At 69.6% G+C, this 22781-nt stretch overlaps 4 protein-coding genes across 4 annotated transcripts in view; 2 read left to right on the top strand and 2 right to left on the bottom strand.

The window, feature by feature from the left end:
• Positions 1-3618: 3618 nt before the first annotated feature.
• Positions 3619-8799, top strand: EMIHUDRAFT_465838 (hypothetical protein; the record flags this gene model as incomplete). Its single annotated transcript, XM_005758887.1, has 1 exon — positions 3619-8799. The coding sequence occupies one exon, from the start codon at positions 3619-3621 to the stop codon at positions 8629-8631; it is 5013 nt and encodes a 1670-aa protein (XP_005758944.1). The 3' UTR covers positions 8632-8799.
• Positions 8800-12804: 4005 nt separating this feature from the next.
• EMIHUDRAFT_68690 (hypothetical protein) lies at positions 12805-14325 on the bottom strand (the record flags this gene model as incomplete). Its single annotated transcript, XM_005758886.1, has 5 exons — positions 12805-13035; positions 13123-13264; positions 13553-13693; positions 13778-13919; positions 14001-14325. Coding segments are annotated over 5 exons (981 nt in total), but the record flags the coding sequence as incomplete, so codon positions are not given.
• A 2576-nt stretch (positions 14326-16901) lies between these two features.
• On the bottom strand, positions 16902-20905 carry EMIHUDRAFT_218964 (hypothetical protein; the record flags this gene model as incomplete). Its single annotated transcript, XM_005758885.1, has 8 exons — positions 16902-17011; positions 18011-18098; positions 18240-18509; positions 18687-18828; positions 18964-19085; positions 19245-19388; positions 19832-20218; positions 20372-20905. 8 exons carry the CDS (start codon positions 20903-20905, stop codon positions 16902-16904), a joined length of 1797 nt encoding a protein of 598 aa, XP_005758942.1.
• Positions 20906-21444: 539 nt separating this feature from the next.
• Positions 21445-22781, top strand: part of EMIHUDRAFT_106757 (hypothetical protein) — a gene marked incomplete at both ends in the record, with an annotated part of 7158 nt that continues 5821 nt past the window's right edge. The window contains one exon of the mRNA XM_005758884.1: positions 21445-21881. Coding sequence (XP_005758941.1) covers positions 21445-21881 — 437 coding nt within the window. The remainder of the gene's footprint in view (positions 21882-22781) is intronic.

The following is a 22781-nucleotide window of genomic DNA, read 5'->3' as shown; positions in this document are numbered from 1 at the left end:
GCCGGCGCCCGTCCATGACGACGTGCGCGTATTCGCCTTGGCCATCTCGCAGAGGGACGGAGCTGCGGAGGAGGCGGAGGAAGGAGGACGGCTGTGGGCGCGGTGCGTCGGTAGCGGCGGCGTGACGGCGGCGCACCGAGCGAGCTGCGGCAACGCAAGGAGCAGAATGGATTCCAAGCCCGCGATGTTTTTCTTCTTCCCTACTTGGCACTGGCTCTCGAGGTCTCTTGGAGCAGAGCCCCGGCGAGTCCTCGAAAGAGAACCCAATGGGTCCTCGGAGAGGGTACCCTGGGTGGGCGGGGCCTCTACATGTAGCACTAGCTCTACTCGCCAGGGCTACACGGCTCATGCCGTTCGGATCGTTAGGTGTCATATGGGTCCACCGACAGGAATAGGCAGCCGCTCGCGCGAAAAAACGGAAGAACGAGCCAGTCTAAGGTAAGGTATCAGGACTTTGCGGAGATCAGCAGGAGGATGTACGAAGAGATTAGGAGCAGCAGGGACCCGAGGGACCATGTGGAAGACGGCTAGTGCTAGTCCCCCATCGGGAGGACGACCCCGGCTAGTCGCCGACCACACCCACAAAGAACCCTGCACAAAGATCGCAAGGGCGGGGGCCTGTTCCTTTTTACCCATCTCACAGTAGAGAGGTGTCCGTTTTATTTATTTATTTAAGGTAAGGTAAGGTAAGGTAAGGTAAACTTCTCCCTCGCATAATGTGGGTAAACCATAGTACCGTATTCGGTACTATGAACAGAGAAGCCCATAAAAGTCGCCGCGGCAGTCCACAACGAGCCAGTCTATAGAACGAGCCAGTCTAATCTATAGAGTAATACACAAGTATAACAACACAAACCGGTCTCTCTCCCCTCTCCTTCTCGCTCCAAGGACTCCCCGCCTCCTCCTCCTTGCGCTGGCGTGCCAGCGCTTCTCGTGATGGTCTGCGGCCGGCCGCCTCGCCCTCAAAATCGCGCACCTGTCTCCTGCACCCGCCGTGGGTCGCCAGTGCTCAAAGAGCACTATAGCTCGTGGTCGCGCCGACCTCTCCCGCCGCTCCGCCTGCGTGCGAGCGAAGATCGCGGTGAGGAGAGGCGCCGCCCCGGTCTGCGTCATCGGAGGCTCGGCGCTGCGCTGCGCAGCCGCGCCCGCCCGCGCGGCATGTGTCTCGGGTCTTGTGGAGGGATGCGAGCTCACCTCCTGCGGTCGCGACGTGGTGGTAATCCTGGCCGGCGAGGCCGGCGGAGAGAGGGTCGTCGGCGTACGACAGCCCGCCACCGCCGAGCAGCGAGCATATGCGGAAGCAGTGCGACGCCGCGCACAGTTTGGGGAGCAGATTTGTCAGCGTGAGCAGCACCCCCCAGGTCGTCCCCTCGCCACACAGAAAGGCGATGTCGGTGACGGTGGTCATGCCCGCGAAGAGGACATAGCCGAAGCACTGCGCGTCCGAGCCCGACCGACAGCAGATCAGCCCCAGCAGCGCGACCGCCAGGTTGGCGGCAAGTGGAAAGCTTCCGAGCGAGCCGAGCAGGCAAACCGCAAACGACGTGAGGCAGAAGATTTCGATTTGCGCGGTCGGCTCGAGGAGGGAGAAGGCCACCAACCAGGTGGAGCCTCGCGCCGCAAGGACTCTGATCTTCTCCTCCACAACGTCCATTCGCACGGTTTGTCGCACGGTTTTTGCGCGGCCGGCGCCAGCCGCGGCGCATATTTTTAATTCTCAAACGTCCTTCTTTTGCGGGTTCTCTTACTAACGTGAAGCCGGGCAGCGTGACGCCGCTACCTTTACTCTACTCAGAGCGGTGGTTGAGGCCGATTGCCTCAACTGTCAACCACGTGGTTGACAGAGGCCTCAACCCTCAACCAAGTGGTTGACAGACCCCTTCAACCCCTCAACCACGCGGAATGGCTGTTCACACCCCCCGCGCAAAGGTCTTAACACACATTCTCTGTGAACCATTCATGTCGTCTTCTTTAACGCCTGGATGCTGCATCACACCTCCCATTCACGCACGTAGCTGAAGCAAGTATCGTAAAAACGGCGCGTCGAAGGCCCCCGCACGGGGGGATCCCGGCCGACGTCATGGTCGTCCGCGGACGCGGCCCTCCGTCTCCGGAGACATTACCGAACTCAAAACTGCTTACCAAAGCCAGATACGAGCTCAGCTCAGTGAGATCTAGCAGCACATACCCTCAGTATCCAGAAAAGTAAAGTCTGAGAAAGTCGGTCCGACCGCACACTAATGTGCGCGCAGAGCGGTCTGGCTGTCTGCAGAGCTTCCGTCCGAGCCCTGAGAAATGTCGGAGGCATGTCGGCCCATGTCTGAGCCCTGGCCTCGACACCTCGACACCAAACCTCGACACCAACTCGACACCAACTCGACACCTCGACACCCCATGCCAACTCGACCAACTCGACACCCCTCGACACCCCTCGACACCCCTCGACACCCCTCGACACCATCTAGGCTGAAACCATGCTCGACCGTGTCAAGGTGCCAAACTCGACACCTCGACACCCCTCGACACCCCTCGACACCGCTCGACACCCCTCGACACCGCTCGACACCGCTCGACACCGCTCGACACCTCTGATGATCCTAACACAGCAGAGATGTAGACCCATTGGAGTCAGAGTTAGAAATCAGGGTTGCAGCAGCAATCAAACTTGGCTGGCAGTACTTTCATCCCTGAGTTGCAGCCTCTCAAGTTCTAGCTCAAGTTGCAGCTCAGTTGTGTAGGGTGCCCACAGGGCCCAAAAAAAGAAAGGAAAAAAGAAATGGGCCAGCCCCGATCGCAGCACTTCGTGTTGGCCAGTCGAGAAATTGAGAGTGTGACTAGGAGGGTGGGACGCTGGGGATTCTCAAAGGTATACCCTTGGAATGGCCGGATCCAGCCTTAAAAGTACGAGATCGCGCGCGCTTCGCGCGCTGCACCGCCTGTTCTCCGCGGCTGAGTGACGACGCGTTCTGCCGGGCGCGCATCTGAACTCGTACCTGGTAGGCCATCGCTTTGCTGAAGGATCAGGCGCCTGAATGGCGACAGTGAGCGTCTCCTACTTATGGATTGCGCTCAAGGTACGAGGACCGCAAGAGCGCGCCGCAGGCGAAGCGATTTTTTTGGCGGCAGGGCTGTTCCAATCTTGTGATCACGCGCGAGCCTGTGAATACGCCCCGGAGGCCTCAATCCCCAACTGAAGGGTTGACGGGGGGTCTCAACCGTCAACCAGATGGTTGAGGGGGGGCCTCAACCCTCAACCCGTCAACCACCCCGCTGAGCAGACTTTACCTCCCATGCGTGTTTGGTCGCTCCTTTCCTCGGGCTGCTTCCATCTCCTCGTCTCTTTCCCACCTAGGCTCCTGGAGGGCATTTTCTTTCTGCAAACGTTCTTCCAATTGAGCTCTCCTTAAAGCAAAACGAAAAAAGAATTCAGTCGCCGGCGCCACGGCGAGCCTCGGCGACAAAGGTCAGCATTCTATCTCACGCGGTCGGTTGGGTCACAGAGAAGGCACCCTCTCGAGCTGCATGTTGCCCATGTTGGCCCTGTCCTCGCGTGGCGTGGTCCTCCCCACAGCGACTCGTGCAACGCTATCCCGGCCCGGGGCCACAGCTCCTGCGACGATGAATTTCTTGGACGACTACAAGCGCGAAGCCGGCCTGCAGCCGGCCACCAGCCTGTCTCGCCGCGGTGCAGAGCCCGGCGCCAGTCTTGACCCGAACGTGCCGACGGCGGAGGAGGAGCTGCTCTCCGGCGAGGAGAGGCAGGCGGCCATCTACGCGCGGCTGATGGCGGAGATGGAGGCGGACTGCGACGGGGGCGACGGCGTGGCGTGCGAGGAGCTCTCAAAGGAGGAGGAGGCCAAGGCGGCGGCAGCGCCCGATACGCCGGCGAGGGGCCCGAACCTGCCGACGGCGGAGGAGGAGGAGTCGAAGCGCGTCGCGGCCGAGGCGGCCGCAGGGCGGTACAAGGCAGAGGTGGCCAAGCTGCAGGCGCGGGCGGAGGCGGTGCCGGCGCCACTGCCAGCTGAGCGGCAGCTGCTCGCCGAGGAGAACGACGTGCAACAGCCCGCGCCGGCTGCTCAGACCCTCGAAGAGCGGGCCCTCGCCTACCTGCGAAAAGTCACCGGCACCGGCACCGGCGCAGCGCCCGCGCCGGAGGCGACTCGCGATGCCGCCCCCGCAGCAATTTCGGACGCCGCCACGCGCGATTCGTCTCCGTCTGCACTCCCGGCCACTGCCACGCGCGTCTCCGTGTACGAGGCCGAGGGTCCGCCGCAGCGGCGGGCTGACACGGAGGAGGCGGCGCGGCGGTGGGCGGCGGCGCAAACGCGGGCGCAGGCACAGACGCGGGCGCAGGCGCGGGCACAGGCGCAGGCGGCGCGGCCGGCGGCCGGATTGGTTGAAGGGTCTCTGTTGGGTTGGAGGAAGCTCCTGCGGAAGGCAGACGAGGCGCTGGCGACGGTCGCGCGGCTGGAGGAGGAGTGCGGTTTGGGCGACGAGGTGGCGTGCGAGGCGCTCTCCAAGGAGGAGGAGACCAGGGCGGCGTACGCTTGGGTCGAGACGGCACAGGCCGGGGCGAGGGCGGAGGAGCAGGCGAGGGTCGCTGCGGAGGAAGAGGCGAGGGTCGCTGTGGAGCGTGCGGCGGAGGAGGCGCACGCTCGCGCAGCAGCCGAGGAGGGTGATCGGGCCAGCGCTGCGGCTGAGGTGTCGGCGCTTGTGGAGGCCGCGGCGGAGGAGGCGACGCGGGAGGCTGCGCGGGCCAGGGCCGCGGCTGACGAGGCTGCTCGCGCAACGGCGGAGGCGGAGGGGGCGGCGCGCGCCACGGCGGCTGCCGACGAGGCGGAGCGCGCGGGGGGGCTGGCTCTCACGCCCGACTTGCTCGGCGGCGCCGACCTCTCCGTGTCGATCCGCGAGGCCCCGGGCAAGGGGTTCGGCGCCTTCGCGACGCGCCCGATCGGGGCGCACGCGACGGTCGGCGACTACACGGGCGAGCTTCTGTCTGCAGCCCGGCACAAGGCGCGATACGGTGGGGAAAGAGAGGGATGGTCGGACGAGGACGAGGCGTGGCTGGCCTCGCGGCGCGCGCGGGGCGTGAGCGCCACCGGCGACTATGTGGTCCGGGTGCACGACGACTTGTTTGTGGATGCAGAGGACCCGGCCGTGAGCAGCTGGTGCCGCTTCGTCAACCACGATGCGAGGCCCAATCTAGCGCTCAAGGTGCTGCCAAAGGGAGTGGGCGGCGCGCCGCGCGTGTGGCTCGTGGCCATGCACGCCGTGGCAGAGGGCGAGGAGCTCTGCTTCGACTACGGGCCCGACTTCTGGTCGGAGGACGATGGCGTCGAGACCAGGCACGGCCAGCGGGTGGAGGTGTCGCTGCCCGCGGCGCCGTGGTCGGAGCTGGCCGCCGCCAGCGCCGCCGCAGGCGGCAGGCCGGCAGCCGCCAGCGCGAGCGGTCGCACTTCGGTGGACAGCGAGACCCGCGACGCGGCGCCGCCGGTGTTGCGAGACCCGCGGCCGCCAGCTCGAGACTGTCCCTCTCCAGCCTCTCCCACCGTGCCGGCCGCTGCCCCCGCCACGCCAGCCGCCGCCGCTGCGCCGACCACCACTCCCGTCACTACGGAGGACGACACGGGCAAGGCGGAGTGGAAGCGCCTCCTCGCCGAGGCGCAGCAGCGCACCCGGGACCCAGCGGCGCCAGCCTCGCCGCTCCCTCCTCCGCCGCCGCAGCCGCTGCACTTAGCGAGGCCGCCCCCGTCCGCGGCTGCCGTCCCTGTCGCCGCCGCGCCCGTCGCTGCGCCACCCGTCGCCACACCGCCCGCCAAGGCGCCGCCGGCCAGATCCGGCCAGGCGCCGGCGAGGGACCCGAACGTGCCGACGGCGGAGGAGGAGCTGCTCTCTGGCGAGGAGAGGCAGGCGGCCATCTACGCGCGGCTGATGGTAGAGATGGAGGCGGACTGCGACGGGGGCGACGGCGTGGCGTGCGAGGAGCTCTCAAAGGAGGAGGAGGCCAAGGCGGCGTGGATCGCCTCGGCCAACGCCGCCGAGGGCCAGGCGCAGCGCGCGGCACCGCCCTCCGCGCCCGCCGCTGCGGCGCCATCTGCGCCGACGGGTACGCCGGCGAGGGACCCGAACGTGCCGACGGCGGAGGAGGAGCTGCTGTCGGGCGAGGAGAGGCAGGCGGCCATCTACGCGCGGCTGATGGCGGAGATGGAGGCGGACTGCGACGGGGGCGACGGCGTGGCGTGCGAGGAGCTCTCAAAGGAGGAGGAGGCCAAGGCGGCGGCAGCGCCCGATACGCCGGCGAGGGGCCCGAACCTGCCGACGGCGGAGGAGGAGGAGTCGAAGCGCGTCGCGGCCGAGGCGGCCGCAGGGCGGTACAAGGCAGAGGTGGCCAAGCTGCAGGCGCGGGCGGAGGCGGTGCCGGCGCCACTGCCAGCTGAGCGGCAGCTGCTCGCCGAGGAGAACGACGTGCAACAGCCCGCGCCGGCTGCTCAGACCCTCGAAGAGCGGGCCCTCGCCTACCTGCGAAAAGTCACCGGCACCGGCACCGGCGCAGCGCCCGCGCCGGAGGCGACTCGCGATGCCGCCCCCGCAGCAATTTCGGACGCCGCCACGCGCGATTCGTCTCCGTCTGCACTCCCGGCCACTGCCACGCGCGTCTCCGTGTACGAGGCCGAGGGTCCGCCGCAGCGGCGGGCTGACACGGAGGAGGCGGCGCGGCGGTGGGCGGCGGCGCAAACGCGGGCGCAGGCACAGACGCGGGCGCAGGCGCGGGCACAGGCGCAGGCGGCGCGGCCGGCGGCCGGATTGGTTGAAGGGTCTCTGTTGGGTTGGAGGAAGCTCCTGCGGAAGGCAGACGAGGCGCTGGCGACGGTCGCGCGGCTGGAGGAGGAGTGCGGTTTGGGCGACGAGGTGGCGTGCGAGGCGCTCTCCAAGGAGGAGGAGACCAGGGCGGCGTACGCTTGGGTCGAGACGGCACAGGCCGGGGCGAGGGCGGAGGAGCAGGCGAGGGTCGCTGCGGAGGAAGAGGCGAGGGTCGCTGTGGAGCGTGCGGCGGAGGAGGCGCACGCTCGCGCAGCAGCCGAGGAGGGTGATCGGGCCAGCGCTGCGGCTGAGGTGTCGGCGCGTGTGGAGGCCGCGGCGGAGGAGGCGACGCGGGAGGCTGCGCGGGCCAGGGCCGCGGCTGACGAGGCTGCTCGCGCAACGGCGGAGGCGGAGGGGGCGGCGCGCGCCACGGCGGCTGCCGACGAGGCGGAGCGCGCGGGGGGGCTGGCTCTCACGCCCGACTTGCTCGGCGGCGCCGACCTCTCCGTGTCGATCCGCGAGGCCCCGGGCAAGGGGTTCGGCGCCTTCGCGACGCGCCCGATCGGGGCGCACGCGACGGTCGGCGACTACACGGGCGAGCTTCTGTCTGCAGCCCGGCACAAGGCGCGATACGGTGGGGAAAGAGAGGGATGGTCGGACGAGGACGAGGCGTGGCTGGCCTCGCGGCGCGCGCGGGGCGTGAGCGCCACCGGCGACTATGTGGTCCGGGTGCACGACGACTTGTTTGTGGATGCAGAGGACCCGGCCGTGAGCAGCTGGTGCCGCTTCGTCAACCACGATGCGAGGCCCAATCTAGCGCTCAAGGTGCTGCCAAAGGGAGTGGGCGGCGCGCCGCGCGTGTGGCTCGTGGCCATGCACGCCGTGGCAGAGGGCGAGGAGCTCTGCTTCGACTACGGGCCCGACTTCTGGTCGGAGGACGATGGCGTCGAGACCAGGCACGGCCAGCGGGTGGAGGTGTCGCTGCCCGCGGCGCCGTGGTCGGAGCTGGCCGCCGCCAGCGCCGCCGCAGGCGGCAGGCCGGCAGCCGCCAGCGCGAGCGGTCGCACTTCGGTGGACAGCGAGACCCGCGACGCGGCGCCGCCGGTGTTGCGAGACCCGCGGCCGCCAGCTCGAGACTGTCCCTCTCCAGCCTCTCCCACCGTGCCGGCCGCTGCCCCCGCCACGCCAGCCGCCGCCGCTGCGCCGACCACCACTCCCGTCACTACGGAGGACGACACGGGCAAGGCGGAGTGGAAGCGCCTCCTCGCCGAGGCGCAGCAGCGCACCCGGGACCCAGCGGCGCCAGCCTCGCCGCTCCCTCCTCCGCCGCCGCAGCCGCTGCACTTAGCGAGGCCGCCCCCGTCCGCGGCTGCCGTCCCTGTCGCCGCCGCGCCCGTCGCTGCGCCACCCGTCGCCACACCGCCCGCCAAGGCGCCGCCGGCCAGATCCGGCCAGGCGCCGGCGAGGGACCCGAACGTGCCGACGGCGGAGGAGGAGCTGCTCTCTGGCGAGGAGAGGCAGGCGGCCATCTACGCGCGGCTGATGGTAGAGATGGAGGCGGACTGCGACGGGGGCGACGGCGTGGCGTGCGAGGAGCTCTCAAAGGAGGAGGAGGCCAAGGCGGCGTGGATCGCCTCGGCCAACGCCGCCGAGGGCCAGGCGCAGCGCGCGGCACCGCCCTCCGCGCCCGCCGCTGCGGCGCCATCTGCGCCGACGGGTACGCCGGCGAGGGACCCGAACCTGCCGACGGCGGAGGAGGAGCTGCTGTCGGGCGAGGAGAGGCAGGCGGCCATCTACGCGCGGCTGATGGCGGAGATGGACAGTCAGTGAGGCCGTTGCACGTGCAGGGGGGCGCCGTGCGCGGGGTCGAGCGGGGGGCTGCCGCTCACGCGCACCTGGTGCGGAACGGTCTCTGTTGTCCTCCCATCCCTCCACTTGGGTTCTCTCTATGTTTTCTTTCGATTTCTTTTGCGCACAAAGAAAACTTTACCACAAAAACTCCCTTTCCACAACACAGGCGCCAGGGCATCGACGTGGGCGGTTCCAGCTGGAGCGTCGAGACTCGAGTCTCGAGACGGCGCTCGGCGGCGGGCGGGGGAGAGGCGCATCATTCTCGCTGCAACGAGGACCGCCCGGTCGGTGGGGAAAGAGAGCATACAGTGTTTACACCTACATCGATCGTGGCGAGAGTCCCCTACTCCGCGACGACGAGCTTCTCGCGGACGGTGTCGCGCTCGGAGCCGTTTGGCATACGGATGGAGTAGTAGGGAGGAGGGTCGTCGTAGTACACTTTGAGCACCTCGACCAAGAGCCTGCTGCCGTCCTGCGAAGAGGGGTACCAGCACCTCGTCCCCACGGCGAGAGCGTCCTCGGCAACCGCGGTGCCTGCTGCGGGAGGCTCCGCATTTACGTCTGAGTGCCATTGAGCAGTCCTGGGCAAAAGCGTCCCCTCCCAGCACATCGATGGAAATTTGAGCGCAAGATTTTGCCGGCGGCGGAGAGCTTCAGAGACCTCCTCGCGAATGTGCTGCCCGAGGCCAGGAGGCATTTCGAACTCCCAAGGGGTGAGTAAGTCCTCGACCACGCGATCTTCCGGCGTGAAGGTGCCCTTGGAGACCCCCACTGGCATTCGCAGGCAGCGGCACGTGAGTTCAATTAGGTAGCGGATGGCCTCCTCGCTCTCCAGTGGCGTGGCGCTGCCGCCGGCGAGATGATGCTTGACAGCCTTGACATGCTCTCGAATGAATTTGGCCGCGCAAGCGCGATCGATTCTCTTGGTCTTAATCTTGGTTCCGCGGAGGTAGTCTTTGAAGCGCTGCGTGTCGCTGTCCAACCCAATCTGCAAGTCCAACCCAATCTGCAACAGCCCGGCGTCGTAAAACTCCTCCTTCTTCAAATTTGCCCGGGCGCGTTCCTCGGCCGACGGGAAGGCGCCAAGCCTCTTGAGGAACGCCGAGCCCTCCCTCTCGCGCTGCCGCACCCGCTCCTGCCGTCCCCTCTCGCGTTGCTCCCGTCGTTCTCGCTCCTGCCGTTCCCGCTCCTGCCGGTCTCGCTCGCGTTGCTGCACCCGCTCCTGCTCCCGCGCCTTATACTGGCCAATCGAACCGCACATATCGAGGCCGTTCAAAGCGTCGTTGAGACCATTGAGACTATCTTGCCTGCTCATCCCCCCCATTGATTGAGCCTGCGGCACTAGCGAACTTGGCCCTGCGACGCTCGATGGAGGTGCGGGCGCTGGGGCGCTCAGACGAGATCGCGCCCAGCCGCTGTCTCGTTGATTGTCGTCGACTGCTGCGCCCGTCGCGCCCGATAATCGACGTCGCACCCACCGCCCTCGCCGACCCCGCCGGGCTGTGAGTCATCCCCGACACCAAGCTTCCGCTTGTCCTCGTTGTCATCGCCGGCTCCCGAACGCTTGCCCTCGACGCGAAGCTGCCCCGTGCCCCTCTTGTTGCGTACGACGCTGACGCTGACGCTGCCGGTGCTGGTGCTTGCGCCTCTGCCGCTGCGCTTCCTGCCGCCTCGGCCGCCGCTAGTGCCGCCTCGGCCACGGCCACTGCTGCTGCCACCTCGGCCACGGCCCTTGCTGCCATCGTGGGCGCGACGAGGTTGTTGGTAGCCGCCAAGCTCTCGCGTCGTTGGATTGGCGCGCGGGTGGCGGCGGAGGGGGTCCCACTGGACGGTCTGCATCCACTGCTCACGAAAGGTGCCCAACTGACCGAAGAAGCCCCTGTCGTCCACGTGTCCGTCAACAAACAGTCGAGGATCCTTGTAAAAAGTAGTCGACTGCCGCTGCTGCGGAGCCTGCCGCTGCTGCGGCGGCTGCTGCTGCTGCTGCTGCGCAACACTGGCCATTGCGATGCCAATCTCGGCAAAGGTCGAGACTGACACGGAGACAGCGCCATTCCTGGCGTCAATCTCATCGGCAACCTTGGAGAGCGTCTCCTTTTCTGTTCCGTTCGCGGACTTGAGCTTGGCAATGACGCATGCGCGAATGGCACCGGGAATTTGCTCAGTGTCGAACTGCAGGCGTGCCGACCCGTTCTCCCAGACCACAACGGAGCGGATAGTCTTTGACAAATCCGCCTGCTCTCCCCAGTCGTACAAGAAGCCGTGGCCAACATCCAACCAGCGAACTTCGAACTTCACGAGGCCGGTCAGACGTGGTGGGTGATTTGCGAGGTTAGTGAGTTGCTTGAGGAGACGCCACACCTGGTCGCTCTCAAAGCAGTTGTCACTCGCACTGTGGAACAGAGCGCGCAGTGCGTCATTGTCGAAGGGCAAGGCGCGCAGGTCGCGCACAGACTTCGTCTTGTAAACCGGAGCAAGGCGCCTCTGCGCAAATGCCTGCACCCATTCCAACTCCGAAACGCCGCTGGCGCCCGTGCGTGCTTGAGGGTCAAGGGTGCTGACCAGCTCGCGGCGTGCGGTGGAGAACTTCTCGGCGCTCTTGGATCCAGCCGCCATTGCGGCCCGGGAGGCGTCTCCCTAGGTGCTCAACGCGGCCGTTTTCAGACGGCGTCGGCGTGCTCCCCGCGTCCAGAAATTCTTTTCTGGCACGGGCTGCAGATGCAGCGCTTGTCTGTCGTTCTCCACACCGCCGTGGCGTGGCAGACGGTGAACGAGCTAGCGTGCGGGGACAGCGGCATTGTGCACGGTGCTAAGTGCATTGCCGTTCTTAACGGAGTCGCTTAGGCGGCTCCGCCACTCCGCCTCCGGTGGTGTGCCGGTGATAGTACTAGCACGCGCCAGTTCGCACCTGTGTCGAGCCTGTCTGCTGTGAGAGAGAGTTCCTTTGTTTAAATTCTTTTCTGGAGTTGTTTTGTTTAAATTCTTTTCTGGGAAACCCGGAGCGCGGAGCTAGCTAACCCTCGGAGACCCGTGTTATGGCCCTACGACCGCGCACCCCCCAGGGCTAAGGCGCTGTGCGCGCGCTGGGCTCTCGTACCGGCCGCTTTGGGTCACCTTGTGGACTCGGTCGGTCGGTCGGTCGGTCGGTCGGTCGGTCGGTCTAGGGGGTGGTATGGTGACTTTGAATAAATAAAACGGACACCTCTACTAGGAGATGGGTAAAAAGGAACAGGTCCCCGCCCTGCGGTCTTTGTGCAGGGTTCTTTGTGGGTGTGGTCGGCGACTAGCCGGGGTCGTCCTCCCGATGGGGGACTAGCACTAGCCGTCTTCCACATGGTCCCTCGGGTCCCTGCTGCTCCTAATCTCGTCGTACATCCTCCTGCTGATCTCCGCAACATCCTGCTCCCTCCCTCGTCTCGCCCTGCGCGTCTGCTCCGCCTCCCCGTGTCGTCCGCCCTGCGTCGTCTGGTGACGGGTCCTCCATAGTCGGTTGAGGTCGCCGCCCTCCTCGTGCCTCTTCCCAACGTTCCCTCGGCGGCCGATGCCGTCTGCTCCGGCTCCCCAGTCCCCGGGTCTGCCCTGCCCTCGTCTGCGCTAGCTTCTGTTTCGTCATCACTGATGTCCGTCCTCTTCTTTCTCCTCTTGTTGGTGACTTTGAAACGTTGAACACGCGCAGCACGACGCGTCGAGCTGCAGCGCAAAGACGGGCGCACCGCCTGCCGGCGGCAGCAGCGTCGCGAAAGAGAGTTGCTCCTCGGGCGAGCCTGCTGCGGCAGGAGGGGGGGGGGGGGGCGTTAGCATCCACCTCACAGTACAATGGCGGCGTCGACGGCGGCGCAAGCGGCGGCAGAGCAGATGGTGTGCAAGTGCGGCGGCGGGCAGTTGCGGCGGGCGCGCGAGCCTCCAAGGAGAGGCCCGTCGAGCACCGCCACGCACCGCGCAACCTCGCGGCCCCTCACGCCGCCGCCGGCCCCCTCGCCGGCCTCGGCCGGCAGCGCCGCCTCCGAGCCGAGCACCGCCCACTCGCACCCGATCCGTCGCCCCGCGCCGTCCTACGGCAGGGGGCGGAGGGAGGGCAGGCGTTGGCTGGGTGGCACGGGAGGCCACCGCCTCGCCAGACGAGGGCTGGGGGGAGGGGAGTGGAGGGCGAGTTCTGGCGCCGTGCGCCTCTACGGCCACCGCGCGACCGCCGTCGACGCGGAGGGCGTGCGCACGCTGCGCAAGCATGTAGGTGCCGCCCCACACCGCGCAGAGCCGGCAGAAGGCCTGCGGCAGCTCCGACGCGCCGTAGAGCGGCAGCAGGTACGCGGTGGGCCCGTAGCAGCCGAGGGAGCGGAGGTGGCGGCACACGGCGACAATTGCGTCTCGAGCGGTCAGGCCGCCCTCGTCGCCCTCGCCGCCGTCCGCGTCCTCGCCACCTGCTTGCCCGCCTGCGTGGCCGCCCGCGGCGAAGGGGCCTGGGTGGTGCACGATGGCGTAGGCGGCCATGTCGCGGAGGGCCGGCGAGAGCCGGCTCGCCTGCAGGAAAGAGGCTCTGCGTTGTGCGTGCGTGCGTGCGTGCGTGCGTGCGTGCGTGCGTGCGTGCGCGCGTGCGCGCGTGCGTGCGTGCGTGCTGCGGGGAGGCGGGAGGAAAGGAGGCGTCGATACGCCCACCTCGCAGAATCCAGCAAACGAGGAGCCGATCTGCGGCGGCGGCACCGGCGGCGCGTCCGGCGCCGCGGCCGCCTGGAGCGAGAGGCAAGGCGGGTCCAACGGCGGCCGCCGGTCGGGGTGGTGCGAGTTTGCGGACGCCTTCTAGGAACCTTCACGGAACCTTCACGGAACCTTCTAGGTTGCGGACGCCTGCGCCGGGGGCGGCGGCGCGTCGGGCTCGAGGACGGGCTGCAGCGCGGCACACGACTGCAGGAACTTCATGAGCTTGCGCTTCTCCAGCAGCGGGATCGGCGAGGTGAAGATGTCGCCCTTACTGCAAGGCACGCGCCGAAGCGTCGCGCCGCCACCGCCGCCGCCACCGCCGCCGCTGCTGCTACCGCCGCCGCCACTGCCACTGCTGCCGCCACCGCTACCGCTGCCCTCGCCCTCGCCCTCGCCGTCCGCCTCTTGGTAGGCGTGCAGCGCGATAGACTGGAACTCGAGGTACGACGCGACGCCCGACGAGCGCATCGCGTCCACCATTGGCCCGCCGCCACGGATCAGCGACGGGGAGAGGTCGATGTTGAAGCGCGCGGAGCGGTCGAGCAGCTCGGGCGGCGGCGCCGAGGCGTCGCCTGGCGCGCCAGTCGCCGGTGCGTCCCCGGCTGGTGCGTCCCCGGCTGCGTCCACGCCGCCCGGCTCGGTGGTGCCGTCACCGGAGATGTAGGAGACGAGGCGTGGTGCGTGGGGAGTGTGCGTCACTCGCAGTGGCTGCGAGGAGTCGGGTTGGGCCACCTCGTCTCCGGGAGGTGCGCCAGCGGATGGGTCCATGCGTTGCGCGGCTTCGCCCGCGGCCGCCTCGCCCCGCAGCCACGCAGAGAAGTCGCGCAGCGAGAAGGTGGCGTGCCGTGCGCCGTAGAAGAGGTTTGCGTCGAGGTGGAGCACGGACTTCCCCGCGCGTGCACACGCAGCTGCAAGCACCGACTCGGTGAGGCCCGTGCCGATGACGACCACGTCGAAGGAGGAGGGAAGGGAGGACATGGAAGCGGCGAATTCGGCGGTGTGAAAATGAAGAATTTTGAGGAGGCAGGATGTCATCCCCCGATCCAGACTGCCCACATGGGGCTGCGACCCCCTGCTTCTAAAATTCTTTTGCTCGCGATGTCCACCCCGCCGCGCCGCCGCTCGCGCCGCCTCGCCACCGCCGCCACCGCCGCGCCCTCGCCCGACACGCCGCCGCCCACCCGCCTCCTCGACCTCCCCACGGACCTCCTCGTGCGCGTCGTCTCTCGCTGCGACCCCGCCGACATCGCTCGCGTCGCGGCCGTCTCGCTCCTCTTCCACGCCTCGCTTGCGGTGGAGGGCATCCGCTTGCGGGCGCAAGAGCGCGGCTTCGAGCTGCCGGCGCTGCCAGAGGGCGAGGTCTGCGCCGTGCGGTGGCTGTGCTATTCGGCGCTGCTGTGCGAGTCCAACCTGCCGGCAAGGGCGGTGGCAGGCTATCGGCACAGCGTCTTCATCGACGGCGAGGGGCGGCTCTCGTCGTGCGGCTCAGCGCCGCCCTATGCTCCAGCCCTGCTCGGGCACGGCGAGGGCGTGACGCAGCTCAACACGCCGACGCGCCTCCCTTCTCCGCTGGGAGGCGAGCGCGCCGTGAGCGTGTCGGCTGGAGGACACCACAGCCTCGCCCTCACCGCCGGCGGTGCCGTCTGGAGCTGGGGCTGTGGAGACTGCGGCCAGTTGGGCCACGGCGATCGGCAGGACCAGCTGCTGCCCAAGAAGGTCGAGGCCTTGGCTGGGCGGCGCGTCGTCGCTGTGTCGGTGGGAGAGCGCCACAATCTCGCCCTCACCGCCGACGGAGCCGTCTGGAGCTGGGGCTTTGGATTCTACGGCCAGCTGGGCCACGGCGACACGCAGGACCAGCCGCTGCCCAAGGAGATCGTGGCGTTCGCAGGGCGGCACGTTGTCGCTGTGTCGGCCGGAGAGATCGACAGTCTCGCCATCACCGCCGACGGCAGCCTCTGGAGCTGGGGCAATGGAGGCTTTGGCGAGTTGGGCCACGGCGACGCGCAGAACCAGCTGCTTCCCAAGAAGATCGAGGCGCTCGCTGGCCTGCGCGTCGTCGCTGTCTCGGCGGGAAACGCGCACAGCATCGCCCTCATCGCCGACGGCGCCGTTTGGAGCTGGGGCCATGGAACCTTTGGGCGGTTGGGCCACGGCGACGAGCAGCGCCAGCTGCTGCCCAAGAAGGTCGAGGCTTTGGCGAGCCAGCGCGTCGTCGCTATGTCGGCGGGACGTGAGCACAGCATCGCCATCACTGCCGACGGCGCCGTCTGGAGCTGGGGTAGTGGATACTTTGGCAAGCTGGGCCACGGCGACGCGCAGCGCCAGCCGCAGCCAAAGAAGATCGAGGCGTTGGCTGGGCAGCGCGTCGTTGCTGTGTCGGCTGGATATAGCCTCAGCTTCGCCATCGCCGCCGACGGTGCCGTCTGGAGCTGGGGCAGGGGCGAAGACGCCTGCCTAGGCCACGGGGAGGACCAGTCGCACCAGCTGCTGCCCAAGAAGGTCGAGGCGTTGGCGGGGCCGGGGCAGTGAGGCGATCGCCATCGGGGTCGGACTTTTTATTCTACTGTCCCGCCTTGCCCCAAGTTGGAGGATATTTTTCTTGTTTCTTGGCCGCCTCAGTTAGGTATTCACGAATGCAGTCAGATAGATAGGGTTGAGAACAGCCAGGCTCGGGCTGGACGTGGACCACGTAGCGGACGGGGCCGGTCGAAAAACTCGGACCCACGTAGACAAGGAGCGCGCGCCAATGGCCGCCTCCGTGACACTCCCACCTCCTGGGCCGGCGCGGGAGTTTTACTGCCGAGTTTCTCCCGGCCGGCCGCCTCCTGACACGCCCACTGACCGAGCCCATCGAAAAAATCCGGCCGCGCCGCACTGCTCTGACCCCTGCTCGCCCCTGCTCGCCCCTGCTCGCCACTGTCGCCTCGGTTGCCGAGGCTGCCGCGCACCCGCGCGCCCGCGTCGCTGCGCGACTACGAACTGCACCAGCTGGGCTCGAACCAACGACCAAAACGTCCCCGACCCGAACGCTGCACCAACTAGGCCACGCCCCAGGCTCGATTTGCAATGCGCACGATACTGGCCGCTCACTACTCATTTGCCGAGGCCACGCGGCGCCCCTCCACAGCCAGCCTACCCTCCTATCGCGCCACTCGAAGCCCCGCGGCCGCCTCTCGCCTACCGCGCTGCCCTCGCCTGCCACCGCACCGCCCGCGCTCCAGCCTAACCAGCTCTGCATCTCCGCGCAACACACTCATGACAGGGACAGACCTCAGGCGCAGGAAAAGGGAGCGGGGCCCGAATCCAAGGGACCACCCCGTCGGGCGGAAGAGCTGAGAACTCAGGTCCAGTAGGAAGGCTGCTGGCTCCTGACTCATCCCCCAAATCCCCCACCCCTGTGGCCTGAAACCTTTTACCATTCCACCACCTCACACACACACCTCCCCTAGGGCTAAGCAGTGCGCGAGCCCACCCAACATCGCCTTGCGGCGTACCATCGAGGGCTGGGGGCAGTTCCCTGAGAGCACTTGCCCCCGAAGGCAAGTGCGTCTGATTCACAGCTTAGGAGAGTAGGTTTTGTAACGCGAGCTGTGCCACAGTGAAATGGAACTAGCCACTGGGTCGACCACGACGAGACAGAAGAGGGCAAATAGGATGGAAGAACCTGGAGCGGACACCGCGGAGCCGCGTGTCAAAACCCCTGCCACCACTTTCGCTCCCGAAAGCTCCCCCTGGTCCTCTTCCCCTCCTCCTCTCCCCCTCCATCCCCGCCCTCGGCCGCCCGCGGCGACTCCGAGCCCACGTCCGTCCCGCTCCACTGTCCCCGCGGGCCGAGAGTGACGCCGTTTTTAGCGGCACCCCGCTCGGCCGCCCGCCGCCCTCCTCCCGCCCCTCCCCTCCCCCCTCCCCCTCCCCCTTTCCCCTCTCCCCCCCGTCCCTCCGCACGAGCTCGGGCCGCTCGCAGCTTGGCCTCTGGCCAGCCGTATGCCCCCTCCACCGGCCTTGAGCTCGAGCCTGCCGCCGCGCCTCGGCCCGTGCGCCAGTCATCCCGCCGCCCGCCGCCCGCGCCGAGCGTGGCGGAGCGCCGGCTGTGCCCAGAGGCGAGGGCGGCGCGGTTCAGGTACCTGCGCGGGGACGGCGGAGGGGGGCAAATTTGAATGGCGCGGGGATCGTGGCTTCCGAGGGGTGGCGAACGCAACCAGGCCGCTCGCGGTGACGTGTCTGGTTCTGTTGGCGCGCCGGTCGTCCGCGTCGCTCTGGCGACCGCCGCCGCCGCCCGGGCTGCCGCGCGCGCGGTCGATGGGCAGGACGGGAGGCCCCTGGTACGGCGACGACACGCCGTACCTCCCGGCGGGTGGCGCGCCCGCCCGCGCCGCCGCCTCCTCCGCCTCGCGAGCGGCGGCCGCGGCAGCCTCCGCACGCTGCGCAGAGGCGAACGCCTGCGCCCGGGCCGCCGCCGCCGCCGCCGCCGCCGCTCCCACCGCCTCCTGCTGCTGGAAGGCCTCGCTCTTTGCGCGCGCGGTGGCGGCCGCCGACGGAGATCCCGCCGCCGCCGTCGCCGCCGATGCAACCTCCGATGCAGCCTCCGCTGGTGGTGCCGACGGCGGTGGCGTCGCTGCCGGCGGCGGCGGGGCTGGCCGCGCCGCTGCCGGGCCCTCCCCACCCAATGGCTCCTGCAGCCGCTTATTCTCCTCGAGCAGCTGGTCGACGAGCTCGCTTCGGCCGCCCGCCGGCGAAACCTCGCGGGCCGCCTGCGGGACGTGCCGTGGACGTGTGGACGTGTCGGTGACGTGTCCCGAGCGCGCCAGCGACGAGCGTACCGCCTTCGCCGCCGCCTCCATCTCCGCCTCCATCTCGGCCTCCATCTCCGCCATCTGCGCGGCTCGCGCCACCAGGCTGCCCATCATCAGACCCGCGGGTGGCCCGCCCAGCCCAAACGGTGGCCCTCCCCCCTCCATCCCCGGCCACCAGCCGCCCCCCATGCCAAGCGGCGGGCCGCCCGTTCTCGCCATGCCCTGCGCCACGCCGCCCAACATGCCGGGAGGGCCGCCAGCACCGCCCGCCCCGCCCATGCCACTCACGCCGCATCCCTGCGCCGCGGTGGCTTGAGGCGCCTCCGCCGACGCCTGCGACGCCGGCGCGGCCTGCGACCCTGGCGCGGCCTGTGGCGGCGCCCGCGGCTGTGGCGCAGCCCTTTGCGGCTGCGGCGCCGTCCGAGGCTGGGGGGGACGGGCGGCGCCTGGATAAAACGTGCCGGCACCTGCGCCGCCGCCGCGAGCGCCGCGAGCGCCGGCCGGGCTGCTGCCGTAGGCGACGCCGTAGCCGCCGTACCCATGCACCGCGTCCTGCCGCGACTCCGTCGCGGGGTATGCCCACTGCGCGTCTCCGGACACCCTCCCGAGCGCCCGCTCGGCGGCGCTGCCGCGGCGGAGCCCGCCAAACCCACCGTTGGGGCCCCACGACCCCCTGCCGCCCCAGCCGCTTTGGTCGTAGCCGGGAACGGCGCCGAAATTTGAGCCGCCGCCGCCGCCGCCGTACCCATACCCGTAGCCGCCGCCGCCGCCGCCGCCGCCGCCGCTGCTGTAAGCTACCTCCCACGGCGACTGTCGGCCGTACCCGCCCCAGCCACCCCAGCCGCCCCAGTTGCTGAACCTGCCTCGGCGACCAGAGAGGGCAGCGCCGCCGCGGATCGGCATGCCTCCGCCACCGACGTCGCCAAACATGAAGCTCTCGTAGCTCTGCCCGTAGCCGATGGGAGCGGGCCCGCGAGGAGCGCCGCCGATGCCGCCGCCTCCGATGCCGCCGCCACTGATACCACCGCCACCGATGCTGCCGCCCCCGTCCCCAGGCCACCCTCCTGGGCTGGCCGCCGCCGGCCCGCCGCCTCCGCCTGGCACAACGCTGGGTGCCAAGCCAACGGTGGCGAGGCACGCGTCCACCTTCTGCATCAGGTTTAGCGAAGCCACGCTCGACTCCATGCCGAGCTCCCGCACCGCACGGTCGACCGTCTCGGCAAGTGTCGCTCCCTTGGTGATCCGCAGCTGTGTGCAAAGGGTCTCGACCTTGTGCCGCAGGCTAACAACGGCGTTCTGGGATTCACCTAGCTGCTGACGCGGCGGCGAAAGACGGAGAGGCATTGCTCCGCGCCAACGAGGAACATGGATCGTGTCGTGAGCCGGCAGCGCGATGCGCAGGAAAGGAGCAAGGGCAAGTTGCGCCGCGCCAACGAGGAACATGGATCGCGTCGTCGAGGAAACGACGCGGAAACGAGAGCCGCAGCGGAACGGCGTCGAGGCGAAAGCCCGGCCAGCTTCGACCGAATGCGCGATGACGTCCCCGTGTAAAATTCTTTTTAAATACGAGGGGTAGCAAAAAAAAAGAACTTCGGTCGGGCTCCCAGGCGATCTCAGCCACCCGCACTGGGTGGCGGCAGTGGCCGCGGCGCCCTGCTCGCACTCTTCCCCGCCTCGAGAGTGTGGCGCACCGCCAGGTTTGCGATTTCAGCGAGCGCGTCCGCCTGGCCCACCGCGCTAACCACCCAGCGCACCCCGGCCGTCACCGCAGAGCGCACCTTCAGTCTTGGCGACCGGTGCGCACCCCGCTCCGCGGCGCCGCCACCAGCAGGTGCGGAACCCACGCCGGGGCTGGCGGTGGCAGCGAAGTGGAAGTCGGAGGACGGGGCGGCGGAGCGCTCGGGCAGCGGGAGCGAGACGCCCGCGACTAGCCAGTGCGCCCAGCCCAGCGCTCCTCGCAGCCCAAAGTCTACGTCGACGCGCCGCCACTCGCCCGCGGAGCGGAGGCCTCGCAGCATGCGAGCGTGCACCGACGAGCGCCGGCGGGTGGACGCGGCGGCGCCCACGGGGCCCTCCTCCTCCGCGTCGGCAGCGGCCGGCGGGCGAGGGTCAAGGGCGGGTAGCAGCACGTCTCCCACGACGTTGGAGCGGCCGCCGGCGCGGCGGCGAGGAGCGGCCGCCAGCGGCGCGGAGGGCGCGAGGAGCGCGGCCGAGGGGTACGGCACGAGCACCTCGTTCGTTCGGTTGGCGACGGCGACGCGGCGCTCGAACCGGCGCAGCGCGCTCACGTAGCGGCCTCGCGGCTCGGCCAGCGCGAGCAGCAGCGGCGTGGCGGCGGTCTCGCCGTTGCCCGAGCCAGAGTCGAGCAGCGCCAGCTGCCGGCCGGCGGTGCCGAAGTAGCCGAGGCTCGCGACGCGGCGCACGAGCCGCTCGCTCCAAAAGAGGCCGAACGGGAAGACGCCCAGGTGCGGGGAGGCGAGCGTGAGGAAGAGCTGCGGCCTCCAACGCTCAAGCAGCCCTCGCGCCTCCGTCGCGGGCTCGAGCAGCTCTCCCAGCGCCCACCGGCCAACGAGCCCTCCGTTGGAGTGCGCCACGACGGAGAGCGAGCCGCTCGGTCCGATGGCGTCGCAGGCCGCCTCGATCTCGCGCGCGACGCGCAGGCCGGCGGCGTCTATGCCGTCCGTCTGGTCGCCGGCCGTCGCCGCCGACAGGACGTGCAGACGCCCGTGGCCGCCCTGGAGGAGGCGGCGGTGGAGAAAAGCCATGTCAGACGGCTCGCCATGCAGGCCGTGGAGGAGTACGACCAGGTGAGGGCGCGATGAGCCAGCGGCAGTCGAGGCGAGGCCGCGGGCGAGTCGAAAGGACGTGGTCGGGGTGAGAACCATTGGCCTTGAGGGTTATTAGCAGCCTGATTATGAAAAGAAAAAAGTGCCCCGCGCTAGGCTCAGACGGCGTGCGCGGGCCGCCGGGGTGAGGACCCACCCTTTGGGCTCGGTCAGCGGGCACCACCCCCCTCCGCGCCTCGCGGTCAGGCGCGTGAGCCGTCACACCGCGCGCGCGGCCTCACATCTGCACGAAGGAGCCTGTGACAAAACGGGCAACCGGAATGAAGCCCGCTAAAAACCGCTCTTTTCTGGCGCGTACCCTCCTGGTTGAAGGCTGGTTGAAGGCGCCTCCTAGCTGAACGCGGACACCCGCTGCGCGCCATCTCGCGCGCTCGCAACCGAGCCACCTGTCGCCCAAGCTCGTTAGGGGCCACCACTACGTGCGCTGCCTCGCGGCGGCGTAGCACCGCCGCTCCGCCATGGTAGCCGCCGCTCCGCTCGGCGCGGCTCAGCTGCTCTTCGCAGCGGCCGCTGTGCCAGCTGGGACTATTGCGCCTGCTGTGCCTGCTGTGCCTGCTGTGCCGAGCCAGCGGCCGGCGGCAGCGGCGACCGCGTTCTTCAGGCGCTGGCCTGCGCCTGAACCGCCGTCGGGCTCTCCTCGGGCACCGCCCGTGCCTCTGCCGCCGCCGCCGCCGCTGCCGCCTGAGCCCTCGCCGCCGCCGCCGCCGCCGCCGCTGCCACCGCCGCGACGGCGCCTGTCCGGCGTGGTGCCCTCGCCGCCTCCTCCCTCGCCAGAGCCATCGCCGCCGCCTCCACCCTCGCCAGAACAGCCCGAGCCATCGCCGCCGCCTCCGCCCTCGCCAGAACAGCCCGAGCCGTCGCCGCCGCCTCCACCCTCGCCAGAACAGCCCGAGCCGTCGCCGCCGCCTCCACCCTCGCCAGAACAGCCCTCACCATCGCCGCCGCCGCCCTCCGCTTCGCCCTCGCCGCCGCCGCCCTCCGCTTCGCCCTCGCCGCCGCCGCCATCCGCCTCGCCCTCGCCGCCGCCACCCTCACCGCTGCCCTCGCCACCACCACCCTCGCCGCCACCTTCGTCGCCGCCGCCTTCCTTGCCGCCGCCACCCTCCCCGCCGCCGCCGTCCCCACCGCCGCCCTCTCCGCCGCCGCTGTCCCCGCCGCCGCCGTCTCCGCCTCCGCCCTCGCCGCCGCCCTCACCTCCACCGCCGTCCCCGCCGCCATCCTCGCCGCCTCCCTCGCCGCCGCCGCCGTCTCCACCTCCGCCCTCGCCTCCGCCCTCACCTCCACCGCCGTCCCCGCCGCCATCCTCGCCGCCACCCTCCCCGCCGCCACCCTCCCCGCCGCCGCCGTCCCCACCGCCGCCGTCTCCGCCGCCTGCACCGCCGCCGCCGAGCCCTCCACCTCCCTCGCCGCCGCTGCCGTCTCCGCCGCCGCCGTCCCCACCGCCGTCCCCGCCGCCGCCGTCTCCGCCGCCGCCGAGCCCTCCACCGCCCTCACCGCCGCCGCCATCTCCGCCTCCGCCCTCGCCGCCGCCGTCCCCGCCACCGCCGTCCCCGCCGCCGTCCCCGCCGCCGCCCTCGCCGCCGCCACCCTCTCCACCGCCGCCGTCCCCCCCACCTCCGTCACCGCCGCCGCCATCTCCGCCGCCCTCGCCGCCGCCGCCCTCTCCGCCTCCTCCCTCTCCGCCGCCGCCGTCCCCCCCACCTCCGTCACCGCCGCCGCCATCTCCGCCGCCCTCGCCGCCGCCGCCCTCTCCGCCTCCTCCCTCTCCGCCGCCTCCTCTCGGCGCCGCCACCTC

This window comes from Emiliania huxleyi, assembly GCF_000372725.1.
Source record: "Emiliania huxleyi CCMP1516 unplaced genomic scaffold EMIHUscaffold_83, whole genome shotgun sequence".
In the NCBI taxonomy this organism is placed as follows: domain Eukaryota; phylum Haptophyta; order Isochrysidales; family Noelaerhabdaceae; genus Emiliania; species Emiliania huxleyi.
Note: the sequence above shows the minus strand (reverse complement) of the source record. Positions and strands in the feature narration are given on the sequence as shown.